Raw genomic sequence first — 18,146 nt, forward strand, 5'->3', positions numbered from 1 at the left:
TCCTGGCCGAGAAGCATTCCCCTGAAAGCAACTGTCGCTGTCGTGGCGAAAACCGCCAGGAAGGAGATCTCTTCCGGGTGCTCCCCCTGACTTCTGGACCATTGAGCCACGGGTCCTTAAATCTGGCTTCAACCACCACAAATTCCTTCCAATCCATTTCAAGCAACTGTCCAGAAAGACAGCATCAAAGCAGCTATGCTTCTACCACTCGCAGGGTCTTGTATACAACGGACCTGGGTATCCCATTCAGCAACTAAACAAAACAAGCCTGGACGGCGCTGCGAGACAGCCCTACCCAACGGCTTGGTGAGGTCCTTGTTGACCACGGGACGAGCGGCACAGCATCAAAAACGAAGCCTGGACCAAGATCCAGTGCCATCGCCTGCTCAATTGAGCACGCAACGGAAACCTCAGCCGCGAGTTGACCGACAACTCTACACTTTGCCCGACATCATTCAACGCCGCCGCTCTTCTTACAACGCATAACATTCATCAGGCTTCTTCCAAGGAAAGCTGCACTAGCTGGGCAGAATCTGATCTTTTTCATTAGCCCCTTCTCATTGCTGTGCTCTACCTTGGACGGCTTTTGCACGAGGGCTTTGGAAGACCCTCAAAGAGCTACAACCAATGAGTGAGGTGAGCGAGACAGTTGGATCGGCTCCTCCTACATTGACCAAGAGAATGTACCGACTTGGAGCGAGATCATGGTACTCTTTGTTCGATATTACGACAAACACATCCCTAATTCCACCCATCCTATTCCCTGAACAACAACCCCCTCATGAAACACCATGAACATGTCGTGACCTAGATCTGGCCGCAAGACACAACAGAATATACAACAGACAACCATTCTTTGGCTCGCCTGAAGAAGCCCGGGCCCTTGTTGACACCCTGGAAGACGACCATGCCCCGTTGTCGACGCGCTTCCACGTGGTGACGTGGAGCGATTTTGATCTGGACCCAAAAGGTGATGGGACAAACATCTCAGCTGAGGGACGTCTCCATGTGAACAACCGTTGTCATCGAGATGACCGAAGAAGCTTGCCCCCGACATGACACCCTGAGGCTCCTAGGAGGGGAGGAGTTCTGGACCAAGATACAAAAGAGCACAGTTTGGAATCGAACCTGCAGATCCCACAACCTATGCGAATCGCCAATATATCATGATGTACCAGTACATCAATGATGTGGCGCACCGCCTGGTCAAGCCAAAGTTTCTCAGCAAGGGTCAGCGCGGGAAGCCGATGGTTCGATTCACCAACCTGATCCAGGCTGAACACAGTTTACCACTGGCAACTTCACTGAACAACGTCGACAAACACAGGCCCTCCAAAATGCCCAGAGAAAGTCGCCACAGAAGAGCCGGCGACTCTGAGCGCTCCGGCCGGGTCCCTCGGGGTCGATTCAACCCATACGAGAGAGAGACCTCGCTTTGAAACAGATGTTCGCTCTGTAACTGACGAGCAAACCAGCCCACAATAATCGCCAATCTGGCGAACACGATACACAGGCCGGAGCCCGCGGTCTCCATCCGAGCGAACTTTGGGTTGAGATCGACTCGATGCACATTTACTCGCCCCAAGATCGAGAGGCGATTCTAAACTAGGCGGCTGGGGAACCCGTCACTATGCAGTTCATGTCACATTCCTCGTCTAGAACTGAATGAGACCTGCCTGGAGCTGGGGCTGAGCCATAAGGCCTAGTAGCGCTCCGAAATCACGGACGGAGGCTCCCCACAGAAAGACATTGACGGCCCATCGGCGTTGATTGTTATCTACGATGCCATACCCGAAGCGCCCAACATCTCCTTGAACGTTCAACATACATGCACATTGGACGTCGACATGGCAGATTCCCCGGAATCAGTTACAGCCCACAGCCAGAAACGATCATCACTACTACCATCACCACTACTATCACTGCCAGAGCCGATCCAGCACATAAAGTCAGTGCGATATGATCGATTCAGATGCTCCCGATTTCTGCATCGCTCGCTCTCTTCTTGATTTGCGGATAGGGGGAGCGAATTTTTCCGTCTACGTGGACACATCCCTACTTTTGGGCATTCAACGTCATGATCATGGGATTCAAGGATAATGAATCCCGTAAAACAATGCAAACCCCTCCTGCATTCACAACAACTTCTTGTGGGTGTCCAAAGGAAACATCGACGGCGAATCGGAGGTGCCAAGCACCCATTCTCTGGGCGTGATTCCAGCTATGACTTGCCTCCTCTGGGTCATCACCCTCTATGATGAGTCTACCAAGGAGTTTCGCAACTACGAGGCGCGAAACGCTTTCCATGACGCGCCGTGAACTCTGGCTTCTCGCGGCCGTCATCCGGTTGATAACGACCAACTTCCGAGTTCGGGTCAATCATGTCCACGGGGGAAATGCCGAGCCATTTGGACATTGAGCTGATGAGAAAACTATGCGGCTCTCTAATGGGTAACAGACAACAGAAAAGAACCACAAACAACGTTTTGTCCACCCTCCACTGCCAAGCGTGCGATGCATCGTGGGACACCACAACTGTTGGTTCGTTGTGGTGATTCAAGTGATGTGCTGCGCGGGAAGTATCCCAACTGAAGGATTACGGCGAGATCAAGGAGTATGAACGGATTGAACAGTTTTGAGCTGGGGGAAGAAGCAGCGGAATAGGCGGGCGAAGATGAAAGTTGAAGCCAATGTGTGCTTCATCGTTGAGCACCGCTACGGTTGGACGGCAGACAACGAGAGACCCAAGGTATCTCCGGCCACCATGAGGAGATGACATGAACCATTTTGGGCTAGGTCCAGGCCCAGAGCTCCAGTTTCCTCTGCGATCGATGGGGTCCTGAAAAGTGGGAAGACGAGTTACAGTTCAGAGGGGCCGGCGAAGCAGTCTCCGAAGAGGTCGGGGCTATGTGAGGAGGAGATTGACTGTGAATTTTCGCAGATCAGCGATTCGGTGGACGAGATCGACTCGGCGGCCTCAGCGCAAACACCACCATACCTCGAAACACAACTTCTTCGACGAGCAAGCAAGCAGCCAGCGCAACAAGTTTGTCTTGTTATCGAGTTCCCCAATCGAGACTGCAACCCCCGATCACACTCGGTCCTCACCAAGGACGAAAAGAAGTCGGTGCAGCGCAAGCTGGCTGCTCAATTCCTCGGCTCAGTCACTCGATCAAACATGGAATGGACTTGGATAGCTGCCCATGGACGATTGCGTGACAAACTCTTCTGGAAACGTTCTACAACAACATGAGGACTGATTCAAGGAGAAACAGGTCAAGATACCATCTTGAGGAGCGCAAAGAGGAGCACAACGGCTTTGGGCAATAGAAGAACTAGCTGTTTAAGCAAGGTCAGTTGTCAATATCACATGGCCAAGGACCTGAACAGCGCTCTGGCTCGCCAATTCTCCAATAGAGAGAATCAGCCACAACAGCAAAAGACACAATGAAAACTGGAGAATCATAAACTAGCTAGAAATTTAATGGACTTGGTAAAATTTGACTTGCTGCCACTTGGCTGACTTGCTGCCACTTGGCTCCGTGATCACAGTGACATGGTTTCCGCATCTCCACCGTCAACTCTCCATAGGACACCATATTTTACCCCTGAATCCACCACCACTTCTCACCTTTACTCTGGTCGTACTCGCTCCCGTAAAGATCTCAAATATTGTCGCATGAAGCTCGCCTCCCCGCCTTGATCCATCATAGAGGCCTCGTACATGTAGTGATTCAAGACCACTGATGGCAGGGAATCATAAACTGCCGATACTTGGTCAGTTACAGACGCTACTGAGATATGAAAATTCTTACGACAGGTGAGCTCATCCTCCATGCCGCCCTGGAAAGAGCTCAATGCGTCCTCAATCAATCCAGGGTTCCCATCGGTCAAGACCATAAACCGACACAGCCTCAGATACAGCCAGAACCTGCGGCATGGCAGATTTATATACTCTTCCACCAGCAAGGTCCGGTTCCGTCCTCTGATGGCCTCATCAACTCCCTGGCTCCAAGAATCAATCTTGATGCGCAACTTGAGCATGAGCTTAGACTGGTGTAGGTCGTAGAATAACGTCATCCACGACCCGCCTATATTTTTCTGTTAGTGTCACCCCCCTGGAAGACTGGGAGAGAATACGTTACCTAACTCTTTATACGGCTTCATTTTTTCCGTGAATGAATCCTTGAAGAGCTCTGGATTCTGTCCCATACGCTCTATGCATCGATGGAACTCGATCTCCCGAAGTCGGTAACTCTCCATGTCCCGTACCTGTGGGGTCGGTTGCCGTTCATACACAAGCTCCTTACCCCATCCCCTCGACTTCATAAAAGCCTCCAAGTTCTTGAGATACTTGAGATGAACATGCTCGTACTCACCTAGGACAGTCTTGCCGGTGATGCAAGGCTCAGTCATCCACCAGTCCAAAGTCTTGAGAAAGGCGTCCTGCGATCCAAACACGATGCTAGAGCACATGTAGCAGTTGTCTAGAAAAATTCCATTGATCTTTCGGACGTGCACAGTCTCGAGCGGGAAGAATTTGAAGCAGAAGCGGTCGTCCTTGCTATGCCTCTGACTGTGACCGGGCTTGAGCACCGAGACTCCGTCGATAATCTCGCTGTAGCTGTTTGTCGCTTTCTTGACAGGTAGATCGCGCAGCATGGACTTCACGTCAGCTCCGAAGAATTTTTCGAAGCCCTGCTTTCGCATATCATCGCGCTGTTCCCGTACGCTCGGTATTTTGTCCTCCTCGGGCACCGGGAACGCATGTGAGCGCAGCACCAACATCAGGCGTGGAGAGATGGGCGCAAACTCATGGAAGGCAGCGTGAAAGGAACCAGTCCGCTCACCCGTTTCTTCATCCTCAATAAAGGTGCTGGGGCCCTCAAAGACGTTGTAGCTGTTGTCCGAGAGTATGAACTCCTCATCTGGGTTGGAGGGGATGCAGATGGCCATGTAGCTGCACTGGACATGCGCCATGAACCACATCGCATCAGTGTGAAACATGCGCTTCTTGATTTCAGCTACCCATTTCATCTCTGCGTCCATCTCAAGCGTCATGATGGTCTCGAGATTGTGAAACCAGACGTCCAGAGGGCTCTCGAACCCGCGCTTCTCCATGTAGTCTTGGAGTAGCTCCTTGTCGTTTGAATTGTAGCTCTCTGGATCCCCATGATAGAACCGTCGACGAAAGCCTGATCCACGGTACTTGAGTAAGAAGAGAAACTTGCGTAGAAGATTTCGCTCGGTCCGCGACAGCCATATATCTGGCTGCCCCTTTCCATAGGCCGTAGTGATCCTGCGAAAGATCTTGCTAGCCTCAAACTCCATCTTTCCAAGCATCTCCTCGATGCGACGATGCTTCTTGTCTGGTGACGTTTCCATGTCCTCGTACATGTCCAACTGCCCAAACACGCGGGTCACTGGTGTCTCTTTCAGTGTGTAGGGCTCGGACGTCAGGCAGAGGTTGTTGACGACGGGATCGCCTGGGTACTTGCCCTTCTCGTGCTTGTGTTTCTTGCATTTCTTGGAAGGTCCTTTGGCTTGTGGACAAACAAAGTGATGTGAATAGTTCCTGAGGAGAAACTGGGGAATGAAGTGCTGGTATTCTTTGTTGGCGGACGACATTCTGCAACCATAAGCAATTCAACTCATGTAGATGATGAAAAGTCCAAGTTCTGGAACCCATAGAAACATTTCGAAGAGAAAATCGTTCATCTTTCACCATCTTGGACGGAGTTGCAGCAGAAACGACTGATCAGGCTTGGGAGGCCGACCACCAGTGGCGTTTAGCCAACTCATGAGACCATATGCAAAGGGCTTCTGGATGTGCCAATCACGACGTGATTTGGAAAATGCTGCAGCTCTCCTCTTGGCAATGGCCCCCAAGTCTTTCGTTGCCGGCCTCTTTGCGAATGGATAAATGCCATGGCCTGTCGCACGAACTATTCACGACTTTTCTTCTTCTTCATCAAACAATAATCACAACCTTCCAACACCCACCCTCCTTTATTTCCTTTGTCTTTCATTCTTGTATTACTCTTCAATTCTTGTCCTACTCTATTCTTCTTCACTCTTTACATAATTAATCTAGGGCCTGATCCCGCTCGCACCCTTTCCGCGAGCGGGATCAGGCCCACCCACCACCTCTCACCCCTAACACCACCGGAGGCAGCTCCAGCCTTCGACATCATCCCCGCGATCTCAATCGTGCATGATGATGATAGGGTGAGAGGTGGGAACCTCACGAATGAGAGTGCGAGGAGTTCGAAGGCTGGAGCTGTCTCCGGTGGTGTTAGCAACTTATAACAATAACCATAAAGCATACACCACCGAAACCCTTTGCTCTGCCGCTGGCGGTACGAGTTTGGGGCGTTATTTTGAGAGTTTGCACTTCCAGAGCCACCGTAAGTCTCCGGATGAAGATGGTCAGTGTTTGTCTAATACAGGCTTGCGAACAGGCCGTCGAGTGTCGAGCTACTTCAGGTCATTTGCCGACTAGTGACTTGGCCCATGTTCTTTATTTTCCACTCGGTTGTTGCACAAAATCATCATCGGCGGGTGCCTTGTAGAAAATCGACAACATGAACCAAGCCACCACTCGGCAAGTGCCCTACGGTACAAGATCAGCCAGCCGTGAGCAAAGATGAGCAACCATGGATTGTTTGACGCCGGTTCCCTCCACTTCTGGTAACCATACGATCTTCCATCCCATCTTGTGAAAGCTACAAGACATCTGACTTTAGAATACAGTCAGATTGTCCGACCTAGATAAGTCGGAAAAAGGTCCCAAATCTTGGAGGGACTAACCAATCGAAACAACAAAGCTTCAAACTCACAACTCAACAAACATTACAAAACTCGACGGGGCTTCTCGCCCTCAACACAAACCCAGGATGGACGACCCCGAAGTGGACTTCATGGAAGTACTCCACGAGCTTGACCTTGCATCCAGGGTAAACAGCCTTCTCCTAAACACAAACAGCCACGTGAATGACGCAGCCTCTGCCGACACCCAGCTGGGAAACCAAATTACAGAAGAAACCGACCGGTTGAACGCCCTATCTGATCCAATCGATCCACTCTTGTTCAACTTCAGCGCTCAGCTCCCGATCACAGACATTGACTATACACTACACACGACCTGGTATCCAGACACGATGCCCATACTAACTGAAGACTCACCAGGTGCTACGCTAAACTCTTCAAGCATCTCTACACAGTCGCCTGGATTCTCCTCGGCGTACAGCACTTCACCACTTTCTACCAATTACAGCCCGCAAGAGCAATTGCTCCCACCAAGCCTTGGTCCAACGCCAAAACCGACACCTACCCACGCTTCTTCCCCCAAGAAGAAGCGCCAACAAAGACGTCGGGCCAAGGCAAAACCCGGCACCCGCCCTTGTGATAAAAGGTCGGACGCCTCGGCGCCTCCTGGAGCCTTGCTAACAACCCACACAGGAGGGCAGAACGCAAGTACAACAAGAAAGCTCAGTGTGTCTTCTGTTCCAAAAGAGTTCAGTGCAATCGGGACTTGAACAGACATTACAAGGCAAAGCATCCTAAGGAGGCCGCCGAGATGGGGATTGACATGAGAAAGATTCCCTGCAAGTTATGTACAGAGACACTCTCCAGACCGGACCATTTGAAGCGACATATGAGGGACCAGCATGGGATTGAATGATTTTCAGGGACATTAAAGTCCCGTTCTATCTTTACCTGTTGATTTGTTTCTTTCCTTTGTATCTAGGTAATAAAGTGTGTTTTATAATGATGCCAGTGAGACTGGATTGTGGATTGAGAGCAAGCAGTGGCTTCAGAGGGGATTGACTACAACCATCAAAGTAAGAACAAGGCAACCAGAGACCTAAAGCAACCAAGATCTTTTTCACGGCAAAAAGGACGAGGCAAGGCCACGAATACACTGCAAACAAATGCTCGTGAGATTCTTTCCAGGAGGTAGGGACTGCAAAAAGAAACTCCGGTACAGGGAATCGAACCCTGGGCTCCGCGGTACTAATCCCTCAGGTTATGAGAGCGCGAAATGTTAGCCACTACACCATACCGGATAGTGCACTTGTTTCTGGGAGGGGCTCCCTGACTTGATACTATGATCGCCGGAGGTAAACTTGGACGCAGGTCAGGGTCTTCTCATGATGTGCAGAGTCATTTACATTGTCAATTCCCTGTATTGTCTGCTTTTCATGCAATTTACGTAAAATTGTTTCTTATTTTTTTTCACGGGTGGTCCCTTTACTACGGCGTTTGATATCCCGTTGTTATGAGTGGCAATACCCAAGTTACCCGGCAACGCAAGGTGCATAACAAGTCACTCCTCTCCTCTGCTTCACACAACGGAACTCGGCAATAGTTCGTGTCTACGTGAACTATTGTGCCTGCCTTTTTGGGAATTTGTTTGGTTCTGCCTTTTGCCTTCCGTTTGCACTCAAGCCCTAACTTCGCACACTTTGGATGTGACTGTTGAGGGGAAGTGAATTCGATCAAGCACCACGAACGCCTCACTCGCTCCTGATCGCAGATCACAACCTCACGCACCGTTGCCCAAGAACGAGAGCCTAAACATCACTCACACTGCTGTCATCGCTCAGAGGTATGCAACTTTCTTTGTTCCTGCTGCTTTCCCCCGCTCACCAAACTTCAGGCTCCGGACAGGCAGCTCAGAGTTCACCACTGAGTCTCTCACTCACCACGCACCACCTGCTCACCTCTCAGCCATGTCTTCGACCGAGGAGGCCACAACTCCGCCTGAAGGTTACTTTGTAGCCGAATGCCCGAACCTTGCAGAAGTCAACACCCTCTGCTGCCCCTACGTCGGCTGCGACGGCTTCGTGTTTCGCTCCGCCGAAGAATGCTAGAAGCATCAGAAGAGATGGCACGAAGGCCAGTATGCCTGTGGTCAGTGCAGGGCCATCTTTGCGTCCGCTCCTCCCCTCGAAAGACACGGTCGTGACAGTGGGCATGTAATCGAGTGGTACTGCGATGATGAGGAGTGCGAGATGGCTGGGAAGCCTTTCGAGACCTACAGGATTTACCTTGAGCATTTTCGTCTGTCGCCAGCTCACCAGAACGATGCTGAATCTGAAGAAATTCTCGATGCCTTGGGAAACACAGATGTTGTCGTGCCGAGCCAAGACCAACAGGACAACAACTCGCCTTCACAGCTCGTCACCTCCGACATCTTTGCCTGCTGCGAGCCCTGCTGTCAGCGGTATGGCTTCAACTTCCGATGCAGATCCGAATACGCTCGACACACCGATGTTTCCTACCACATCTCAGCCGCTAAGCTCAACCAGGCCCTCGTGGACAGCATGCAACCTGGCCCAGCCCTGGCCGCCGAGCAAGAAGCCATACGAAACCTAAGATGCAACGCCCCTGGCTGCCTCTCGTTTGGGGGCACATTCTCCGGCTTTCAAACCTTCTTTAGCCACATAACTGGGGCGGAGCACCGCCAGGCCCGGACAGTGGTCTCCGGGGCCTGTTTCCTTGACGAGCATGAAAGCCCAACGCTGCCTGGGATAGTTTTTGATGCAGGAGGAGCGAGTGGGAGATGCGCGAACGAGAATTGCCCAAAGTACGGGATGTTTTTCAACGCTTTCTGGAAGCTGAAGCAGCATGCTCACTCCTTCGCACACGCCATGAGCGAAGAGGACATGGCCTCCAACGATGAGTGCCCTCCAGAAGTATGGGTGAGCTCCGGGTTGGAGGGCATGGAAGTCACTGAGGACAAGACATTTTGGAGATGCGCCAAGAGAGGCTGTAAAAAATTCGGCAATGTCTACAATCAACGTGGCAACGCCAAAACGCACTCCACCTTGATTTCGCACACTACCGCCGACGAGTTCCTGGAAGAAGTGTGGGTGAACTCCAAGTTTGAGGGCATGGAAGTCAAGGGAATGGCACTATGGAAGTGCGTCAAAAGAGGCTGTAGAAGATTCGGCCACACCATGACTCCAATCAACAACGCCAGGACACACGCCAACTCGGTCTCGCATACTACGGCCGACCCAGATGTACCGATGTCACCTGAAACCCCTACGACTCCATTCGCAACACCCAAGAGCGCACCAGCAACAACCCTATTGACTCCGATGAACCTTGATACCCCAGTTCCTGCCACCCCCTTGAGCCCTTCCGTTGGCCGAGGACCAAGCGCGGCCATGACTTTGGCAACTCCGACAAAGACTCCTACCTCGCTTCGAATGCCACCCTCCCGAACCATGATCAAGCTCCGCAGAGGCCCCAACATATCATCCCAAGTCAAGAGACGTCAGGACGAGCTTGAGCGTCACAACCAGGAACTCGAGGATCGGGTCAAGCGACTGGAGGAGCAACTCGCCCGAGTCCTCGGCACTGGTAGCACACAGGAGGTGGCAAATGGAGGCGTTCACGAGCAAGGAAACGCTCATGAGGGAGGGAACAAGGAGGTTGATCATCTGTATCAATTTGTGCGTTCTGCTTTTCGACCTACCTAAGGACGGAGAGACACCGAGAGGCCTGGACGATTGTGCACTGAGGATGGAGATGGCGGAATGTATGAGTTGATGGAATGTGGGATTTGAACTTGGAACAATCAGAGGGGTACATATTTGCTTTTCATGATAGCTGTCTAGGAACCAGGTAGGTGTCTAGAAATTGTAACTATTGATTTGTATAGAGTGGTGACCCGATGCTCAATGAAGCGATTCGCGACCAAGGTTCCAATGCTGTGGTAATGTTGAACCGGGAATGCTTTGCATGAATCTTTCTGAATTCAATAAAACGAACGCCGGGCTTGGGCGAGGGCCGTAAATTGAAGAGGCCATTTCCCCCTTTTCTACCAGTCAGTCCACCGACGACCTTCCTGTCCCTCGAGCCACATGACCTACCGTTCCTGCACGGCCCCAAGGCTCGCATCAAAATTTAGCTGGGATGATATGCTGGATTTTTCCACGTGGGCGCCATGAGCTTGTTTAAACGGCCGTGCAAACGCATCTTATGCTTGGCCCTTTCGTCTCTGCCGTCCCGCCAGTGTCGACCTCATCCAGATACCGATGAGAGCAGCTCAACACTGCACGACGATGCTCTTACAACTTAGAAAACCGTTTTTCAAATAGAATTCAGCTTCAAATTTGTTTCCTCCAATTCGAAATGGCTGCATCATTTGGGAATATTTGAACTGCCTCCTGACCTGGAGTGTCAAGACCGAAAAAGGAGATGGCCGCAAACACCGTTTCCCTCGAGAGATGCTCTCGAGGCATTGACTCCATTCCCAACTTGGAAAGAGAACATTAGAGGCATTCCCTTTCGTTTGGACTTAGTAATGGTTCTCTATTATCCCCCTCTCCTTAAGAGTAAACGGCATCCCCAAACGACCGAGTCTGCAATACACCAAGAAGGGATGAATGGCATCAATGAGGATGGAATCACATAAATATTTTCTCCAACTCGAAGTCTTCGTGATCCCTTCTTCTCTCCTCTTCACCATTTCCTACACTCGAGATCCCACAAATCTTCTCGAGCACACTCCTTCGCTCTCTCGGTACAACACTCCTTCAACGACCAAACTCCTACAATCCTACGAACATTCATCATGACTGGCTGGTTGGGTTTCCCCACTCTTGGTAAGATGACCATTGAGGGCGCCGGGCGCCTTTGGCGACGTCTGAAGAAGTCGAAGAAGCAGGGTCCCGAGCAGGGTCCCGAGCAGGGTCCCGAGCAGGATCTGTACGCTTTCTACTCGGACAGCTCCGATTCCATTGAGTACTCGGACAGCAACCCAGACACTCTTGAGTGCTTCGAGACCATCCAGGGATGGGTCAATGGTACTTCTGATACTTGCAAGTACCAGTAATCATCAAGTTGGAGGACACTGAGCTGACAGTTATAACAGATGACTTCTTTGGTGCTTGGCGCCACCCCTCGGAGCCCTCCTCCGTCGGTAAGTGTCAGTGATTGTCGAAACAGCACGAGACAACTGACAACCAGCAAGTTTCTTTCGATGGCGAGGTCGATCTCTTCTGCGGCGTTAGCGTCCGTAAGTATTCAGTCTCACCCATGTTGAATGATCGTCATGCTAACAGTTGACACAGGCGGCGATCTCGCCGAGCCTGTCGAGGCCGTCGAGCCCACCATGCCCACCGAGCCTACCGTGCCCGTCAAGCCCGCCAAGCGCGGCATCAAGGACGTTTTTAAGAACGTCAAGGCTGCCTTTAAGCAGCGCAACACTTCCGGTTAGACAAGACACAAGAACAACGTGTGAAGGGTAGAAAGGGATTCAGACACATGGTTGAAAAAGGTTCATCGGGTTTCATTGCTTTGGCTGGGGATTCTATCACCGGTTTTCCCCCAAAGATGGCATTGTGCGCCTGACACAGGGTCGTTGGTGTCTCTCCCACCACCTTTTTCTTCATGTCCTAGTCCATGTCCGTCCAAGTCCTTTCGTGGCCCGGCGCCGCCTGTCTATACGTTGGTCGTCATGTCGATTTCGTCTGGGGAATCATCTGAAAAAGGGAGATTGGTATCGAGGATAGAGTCGCAGTCGCGGAATCAACATCTCTGTCGTAACTTGTTCGCTCGTCGTGACATGACACTCGTTCACTGGATATCTCCCATGACAACCTCCTCGACCTTGTCTCCTCCCTCATTTTCCACAGGCGCATCTACAAAACCAAGGTCAGTCATCAACACCATGCACACATTCCCAACACAAACTCACCCTTCATCTCAGCCTCTCCCTCGGCCTCTTGCTTCCTCTTCAAGGCATACCCCATCTTCTTCTCCATCTTGCGCGCCCTCTTGGCGCTGACCTTGGCCCGAGGTCCGCTCGTGGGGAGAAGTCCAGCCCTCGCGCCCCGTGTCGCATCCGCCTTTGCGATCTTGTCCTTGGGCGCCAGGGAACGCTTGCGCCGCTCCTTCTTGGCCTTGGAGGCGCGCGCGGCGAGGCGGTTCTTGGAGGGGCCGTTGGGGTTCTTGACGGACGGCATTGCGGTTGGTCTTGACGGGGGTCAATGTTTGAGGAATGGGGATGGATGTGGCGATGGAGATTCTGCGATAAAGTTCGTTTTTCGGTCAAGAATCTCGGTGAGTTTTCGGTGAAGAACGCGCCAAGCCCCGCCAAGCGAGCATCTCGATGTTCCAGAACACCCACATGTGAGTGGGGCCGCTGTTGAGGATGAGGATCACAGCGGACAAGTCATGAGTGTTCAATATTCAAAGCCCATTCAATATTACGCCTAATATGTAGATCTAGATAGCATCTATTTTACACAAAATCCTTTCCCGTACCGTTTTTATCATCAGATTTCCAAAAGGTAGCGTGGTCGCGTCATCATTTACACCCATCCCAGCAACATTGCGTCAAGGTAGAGGGGTGTAAGCCAATGTATAAGAACCCTTGCCTTGACGTATTCTGAGTCTTTCAAGCCTCTTCTTGGGGCTTCTTAGGTCCTTCCTTCTTATTGAACACGGGTTTGGTGATTTCTGCCCATGGTACTTCCACTGTCCTCGCTGTTGGGGCCGAGCATCCGTCGACTGGGATCGTCTTCGTCGTCGCTCGTGAGTCCATCCAATTCGAACTCTTCAGCATCTCGAATCTGCCCATCCTCTACAGCCCGACCGTTCGCGTGTGTGAGACTAGTGTCGAAATCCTTGGTGTTCAGCGGAGGGTGTGCAAGCCGGTCCCAGAGGTGAATGAGCATGTTGACAAACAGGAACATCAGCGAGGCGAACGAAAAGGTTATGAGGATGTACGAGACGTGATCCATGCTAGAACCGGCGACGAGATTCATCTGCTCCTCGGTGGCGCCCATGAAAAGGAAGCCGGCAGCATACATGAGCTAGGTATGTTAGTAGATGCGCTTGGTCTTGGATATTGTTGACTTACAAAAACGGGGATAAACTGGAAGCTGTTGGCAGATCGGCCATCTTCCGAGATAGAGTGCGCATCCTTGAGAACAAAAGCAATCTCGATGATTCGAGTGAATCCAACGCCCATGAGGGTATATCCAAACATGGTATGCGTCGCAGCACTGACCATCAGATCCTGCGGGTGGGCAGACATAGCCCAGCCAGTAATAAGAATCACGAATCCCGGGATGAAGTTACGCTTGGGGCGTCCGTCACGATCCTTGCTCAGCCAAACACCAGCCAGACCAGCGCACCACCAGATGACGCCCATAGTCGTATGCTGCCAGTCATTCTTGACCCAAGGGCCACCCCAGCGGTGCTCGGTAAACGTATTGACGCAGCCCCATGCAGCTATCACGGCACTGTCGTAAAACTCCTGCGAGCGCTCGCGGCTTCGAATCCACAACTGACCGACGAGAAGGAGGATGGTAAGGACAATTCCGTATGCAATAAAAGCACCTCCCATGATGAAGTGGGCCGCGCATTGGCCGGTGTGTGAGTCCTGGCAGAAGCCCAGAGCTGTGATGCCGCCAAAGATCATCTGCGTCCACGCCAGGATGGGCATTGCCTTGCCAATGATGCCATGGCACGGGCGAACAATCTTTCGAATTTTGCCGTTGATGCCCTTCTCCCAATGAAGCTTGAGATACACCCCGATGAAGACCTGCGCGACCAGGAGCAGCTGGAGGATGTGTGCGAACTTTCCGTGGACGTGGTTGGGGATGAATTGGCGGCCCTTGTGCGCGTGGCCGAGGAAGAAGCCAAGGATGGCGAGGACGGTGCCAACGGCTTGGGTCGGGACATGCCATCGGTTTTTGGTCATCTAGAAGAAGTCAGCTTATTGTCATGCGTTGGCGTGTGGTCACCTACACCTAGAACCATGCCAATTGGGAATATGACGCCGTAAGCCAGCATCTGTATGAAGATGTGAATCCATAACACAGTATCCTACTATCAGTTAGACTCAATCGCAATCGTTCATACTGCAAGGAGCGTACCAAAGGTTCTACAGACACTGTCTGGCCTTCAGGGATTTTGCTCGTATCGTGCTCATGGGCTTGGGCGACAGCTCCAAAGAAAGCAATTACCAGCCCTAAGGACGAGGGAGCCGTCATGGCTTTCGCCCTATAGCTAACAGCCATGATGGCGTCTGGTTTCTGGATCGCGTTCTCAACTTCGCGATGGCTCTTCCAAGAAATTCGAACGTTGGCGACGCCGTTTCCGTCGCAGCAACCGGCGGTGGGGGATCGTCACTGTGAAAAGAAGCGGCTATGACGGCACGAGGTGGGCGATATCGACAACAGAGACGGATGTACGATAAGCGAGCAGCGGGGGGTGTTCAAGGCAGAGCAATTCAATGACCGTCTGTAGATAGCAATGAAGCTCCTCTAGGGAGAATTGAAGAAGGAAAAACAAACCGCGACAAAAGGTTACACAGGGGAAAAAAGGTTCAAGTCGCGCAAAACAAGGGCCGGAGCAATGTTATAGCTTGAGTAAGCCTCCACCACCCGCTGCAAGCAACTGAAGCAAGCCACTGGCCCGCGAGGGCGTCATTCCGGAGGCTTCGGTAGACCCAAGAGCCCGAGGGCAAGCTGCCATATTACACTGCGACGATCCGTGATTGGCCCTTGGCGGTCCGGTGCATGGATGCTTGGACCCTCTTGGGCATGGTGTATGCCACCAGAAACAAGCTGGGGCCGGGGGAAGCCCGGAAGCTTTTACCCCGCCAAGAAAGCGTGTGTTGATGCCATAGCCAACGTGCATCCGAGAGAGCCGCGCCGGAGAAATCACATCTATATGCGTAGTTCCGGCCGTGAAGCCTTTTGTTCAAACTTCTTGATTTCAAAGCCTTGCGCCCTGGATAATCTCTCGTGAACAGATCGCCTTCTTCTAATTACCCCCTCCCACTTCCCGTCGACCCGTCGGCTTGCGTGGCAGGAGGCTATACACCTTGGCTCCGATGCTTGGCCTTGGCTATTCGCTGTCCTATTCCTTGTCCTCATTTCCCGACTCCCTATTCCAGCAGGGTTTCGCGAATATTGATTGCTTCTCCCGATGACCGCTGAATCATGGCCGTCATTCTCCCTCGCCCTGCAGCTTGGCAGCTTGGGATATGACTGACTGACCAAAATGCTGCACAATCACGTCCTCACCGGTATTGACATTGAATCAGCGACTTTGTAGCCAGAGACTTTCCAACTATTTCATTGGCTCCATGCTACGTTGCGATTTGCTTTATGCAAACACTTTGCAAATCGATCTCTATCAACCAGAAGTTTCCTAACCCTGACAATGACTGTCATTACCCGTGGAGAAGAGACCGCAACCTCCGCCGCCACGGTTGTGGGGATATTTTTCTTGGCCTTCTTGTCATGTATTGTTTCTGTTTGCTTAATCTTCGCGTTCAAAACATTCATGTCACGCAGAAAGCGCCGTTCCACTCGTCACGAGCAAGAAGAGGAAAGGTCTAGGGGCAGATCCTGGTCCCCACGCAGTGTTCGAAGAAACTCATATTCTTGGCCTCGCCAACCCGATCAAGCTCACCTAGCGACGGGAACTCAACATCAGACGCAGCCCGATGCACCGAACGTCTAGGGCAAGGTCGACTCAACACAAGCTTTCATGAGTACATACATTCAGGGCCTCAAGGCATGGAATATCAGGCGCGAAGGCAAGTTAAATAGACAGAGAGACGCGTGCCAAAAGTGGAAAGGATATTTATTGGTTGCTTTGAGCCTCTATCAAATGATTCCCGATATCCCGACCACCACTCAGACGTGAATACTGCAAATCCCACCCCAACGCCAAGCAAGAAACATCAGACATGGAGAAAATCCAGCTGAGCATATCTTTCACTCGTCAATTGTCCTTTGCTGCTTCCTTTTGCAAGACCTCCTTCGCCCTAGCCCAAAGCTCCGACTCCATATCCCTCTCCACTCTCGTTCCCCGACTGTTCAGCCAGCCCACGTCCAAGTTGCCCACAGCCCCGGTTCCATTAGGCTTGAGCGACGCCTTAGGTGGTCCGTTGGGCTCCTGACGCTGGGGATTGGCGAGGTTGACGATGCCTGCCTCCTCCAGAGCAAAGATCTGACGCTTCATCTTGACATCGATGGCGTGCAGCGTCGTGAGAAAAGAATCGGTGGCAGAACGGAAGGCCTCCTTTTGTGCTGGGGGGGTTCAATGATGGCTTGACCGCTTCACCTGAAGGGTCTGTGTTCGGGGCGCCGTCGCCAGAGGAGGGTGTCGTGAGGGCATTGAGAGCAGTAGCCGTGTGGCTCATGAGTTGCACGGCGCTTTGGTCGATGGCATTGAGTTGTTTGATGTTTTCTTCGACGGTGAATGGCTTTTGTGTGCTGGACTCCCCGGCATCACCCATAACAACATCTGCCGGTGAAGCCATATTGTAAAGTGATCTTCTTTGACGTTTGGTGACAGCCTAGACCGTGGTGCAAGGCGATGCTTGGGTACGGATGTGAGAGTTGGTTCTGTTGATCAAATTCCCGGGACGGAGGTGGGCGTTTATCCGGCGAAATTTGCAGTGATCGTAAAAGACTTAATGGACGTGTAGCGGGAAGCCAAGAAGAGGTCAAATCTAATCATGCCCAGGCGCTGATATTTCGTCCCGTCAGTTTCTGTCTTTCTGATGGTCAACTTGAGGCGGAGGTCTCGCGTGTGCGAGAGAGAGCTTGCAGGCTCGGTGGTACGTACCATGGTCTGTGCGCCTCCTCACGATGACTCCAGGCTGTTCAAGATGGCTGGAATAGGTAATAAGTAGTAGTGTAGAAATAGGTGAAATTTCCAAATATGAGAAATTTCCTGTTCAAGATCGAATATAATATTTAAAGTTCCTATTTGTTGAAAATCTTGAGGGAGTTGAGTTGTGACTGTTAAGCTTACTGGGGTGAGCCTCTCCTTCGCTTAATCTTCGGGTCAATGCGCTTCGCGCTTCTCCGTCGCGCTTCAGCCTGCCTTCCGTGTTCACCTTCATCCTCAAAGCATCGCCTCAAACTCGGCTCTCCATCAACGCTGCCTGCGCGTATCTTCTATCATCTCTTCTTCAATCCTTTACTAAAGGGAGCTTCGAATCTTCATTGTCCGCCTTCTCTGCATCAAAATCGACGACTTGCGCCTGGTTCCGCCTTCATCGCATCCTGTTGGACGCCGTGGGGCCAGGGTCACAACTCCAACCCGCACCTCATCCTCTTATGAGATGAGCCATCTCTAGAGAATTCACCAGTTCT

General features: G+C 51.7%; 7 protein-coding genes across 7 annotated transcripts; 3 read left to right on the top strand and 4 right to left on the bottom strand.

The window, feature by feature from the left end:
* Positions 1-2,674: 2,674 nt before the first annotated feature.
* MRS44_014746 (uncharacterized protein) lies at positions 2,675-3,253 on the top strand (the record flags this gene model as incomplete). Its single annotated transcript, XM_065618533.1, has 3 exons — positions 2,675-2,749; positions 2,797-2,886; positions 2,942-3,253. 3 exons carry the CDS (start codon positions 2,675-2,677, stop codon positions 3,251-3,253), a joined length of 477 nt encoding a protein of 158 aa, XP_065474605.1.
* Positions 3,254-3,633: 380 nt separating this feature from the next.
* On the bottom strand, positions 3,634-5,628 carry MRS44_014747 (uncharacterized protein; the record flags this gene model as incomplete). The annotated part of the gene is made up of 2 exons (XM_065618534.1): positions 3,634-4,091; positions 4,146-5,628. The coding sequence occupies 2 exons, from the start codon at positions 5,626-5,628 to the stop codon at positions 3,634-3,636; spliced, it is 1,941 nt and encodes a 646-aa protein (XP_065474606.1).
* Positions 5,629-6,896: 1,268 nt separating this feature from the next.
* Positions 6,897-10,493, top strand: MRS44_014748 (uncharacterized protein; the record flags this gene model as incomplete). The annotated part of the gene is made up of 5 exons (XM_065618535.1): positions 6,897-7,414; positions 7,462-7,494; positions 8,540-8,611; positions 8,663-8,851; positions 8,927-10,493. The coding sequence occupies 5 exons, from the start codon at positions 6,897-6,899 to the stop codon at positions 10,491-10,493; spliced, it is 2,379 nt and encodes a 792-aa protein (XP_065474607.1).
* Positions 10,494-11,590: 1,097 nt separating this feature from the next.
* On the top strand, positions 11,591-12,235 carry MRS44_014749 (uncharacterized protein; the record flags this gene model as incomplete). Its single annotated transcript, XM_065618536.1, has 4 exons — positions 11,591-11,822; positions 11,891-11,938; positions 11,990-12,034; positions 12,090-12,235. 4 exons carry the CDS (start codon positions 11,591-11,593, stop codon positions 12,233-12,235), a joined length of 471 nt encoding a protein of 156 aa, XP_065474608.1.
* A 359-nt stretch (positions 12,236-12,594) lies between these two features.
* Positions 12,595-12,983, bottom strand: MRS44_014750 (uncharacterized protein; the record flags this gene model as incomplete). Its single annotated transcript, XM_046284268.2, has 2 exons — positions 12,595-12,659; positions 12,716-12,983. The coding sequence occupies 2 exons, from the start codon at positions 12,981-12,983 to the stop codon at positions 12,595-12,597; spliced, it is 333 nt and encodes a 110-aa protein (XP_046127840.1).
* Positions 12,984-13,454: 471 nt separating this feature from the next.
* MRS44_014751 (uncharacterized protein) lies at positions 13,455-15,020 on the bottom strand (the record flags this gene model as incomplete). The annotated part of the gene is made up of 4 exons (XM_046272260.2): positions 13,455-13,835; positions 13,883-14,728; positions 14,776-14,853; positions 14,904-15,020. 4 exons carry the CDS (start codon positions 15,018-15,020, stop codon positions 13,455-13,457), a joined length of 1,422 nt encoding a protein of 473 aa, XP_046127841.2.
* Positions 15,021-16,764: 1,744 nt separating this feature from the next.
* On the bottom strand, positions 16,765-17,305 carry MRS44_014752 (uncharacterized protein; the record flags this gene model as incomplete). The annotated part of the gene is made up of 2 exons (XM_065618537.1): positions 16,765-17,004; positions 17,099-17,305. 2 exons carry the CDS (start codon positions 17,303-17,305, stop codon positions 16,765-16,767), a joined length of 447 nt encoding a protein of 148 aa, XP_065474609.1.
* Between the last annotated feature and the right edge of the window lie 841 nt (positions 17,306-18,146).

The sequence above is a fragment of the Fusarium solani genome, assembly GCF_023522795.1.
Source record: "Fusarium solani strain SB1 chromosome Unknown bctg00000010, whole genome shotgun sequence".
Lineage (NCBI taxonomy): Eukaryota > Fungi > Ascomycota > Sordariomycetes > Hypocreales > Nectriaceae > Fusarium > Fusarium solani.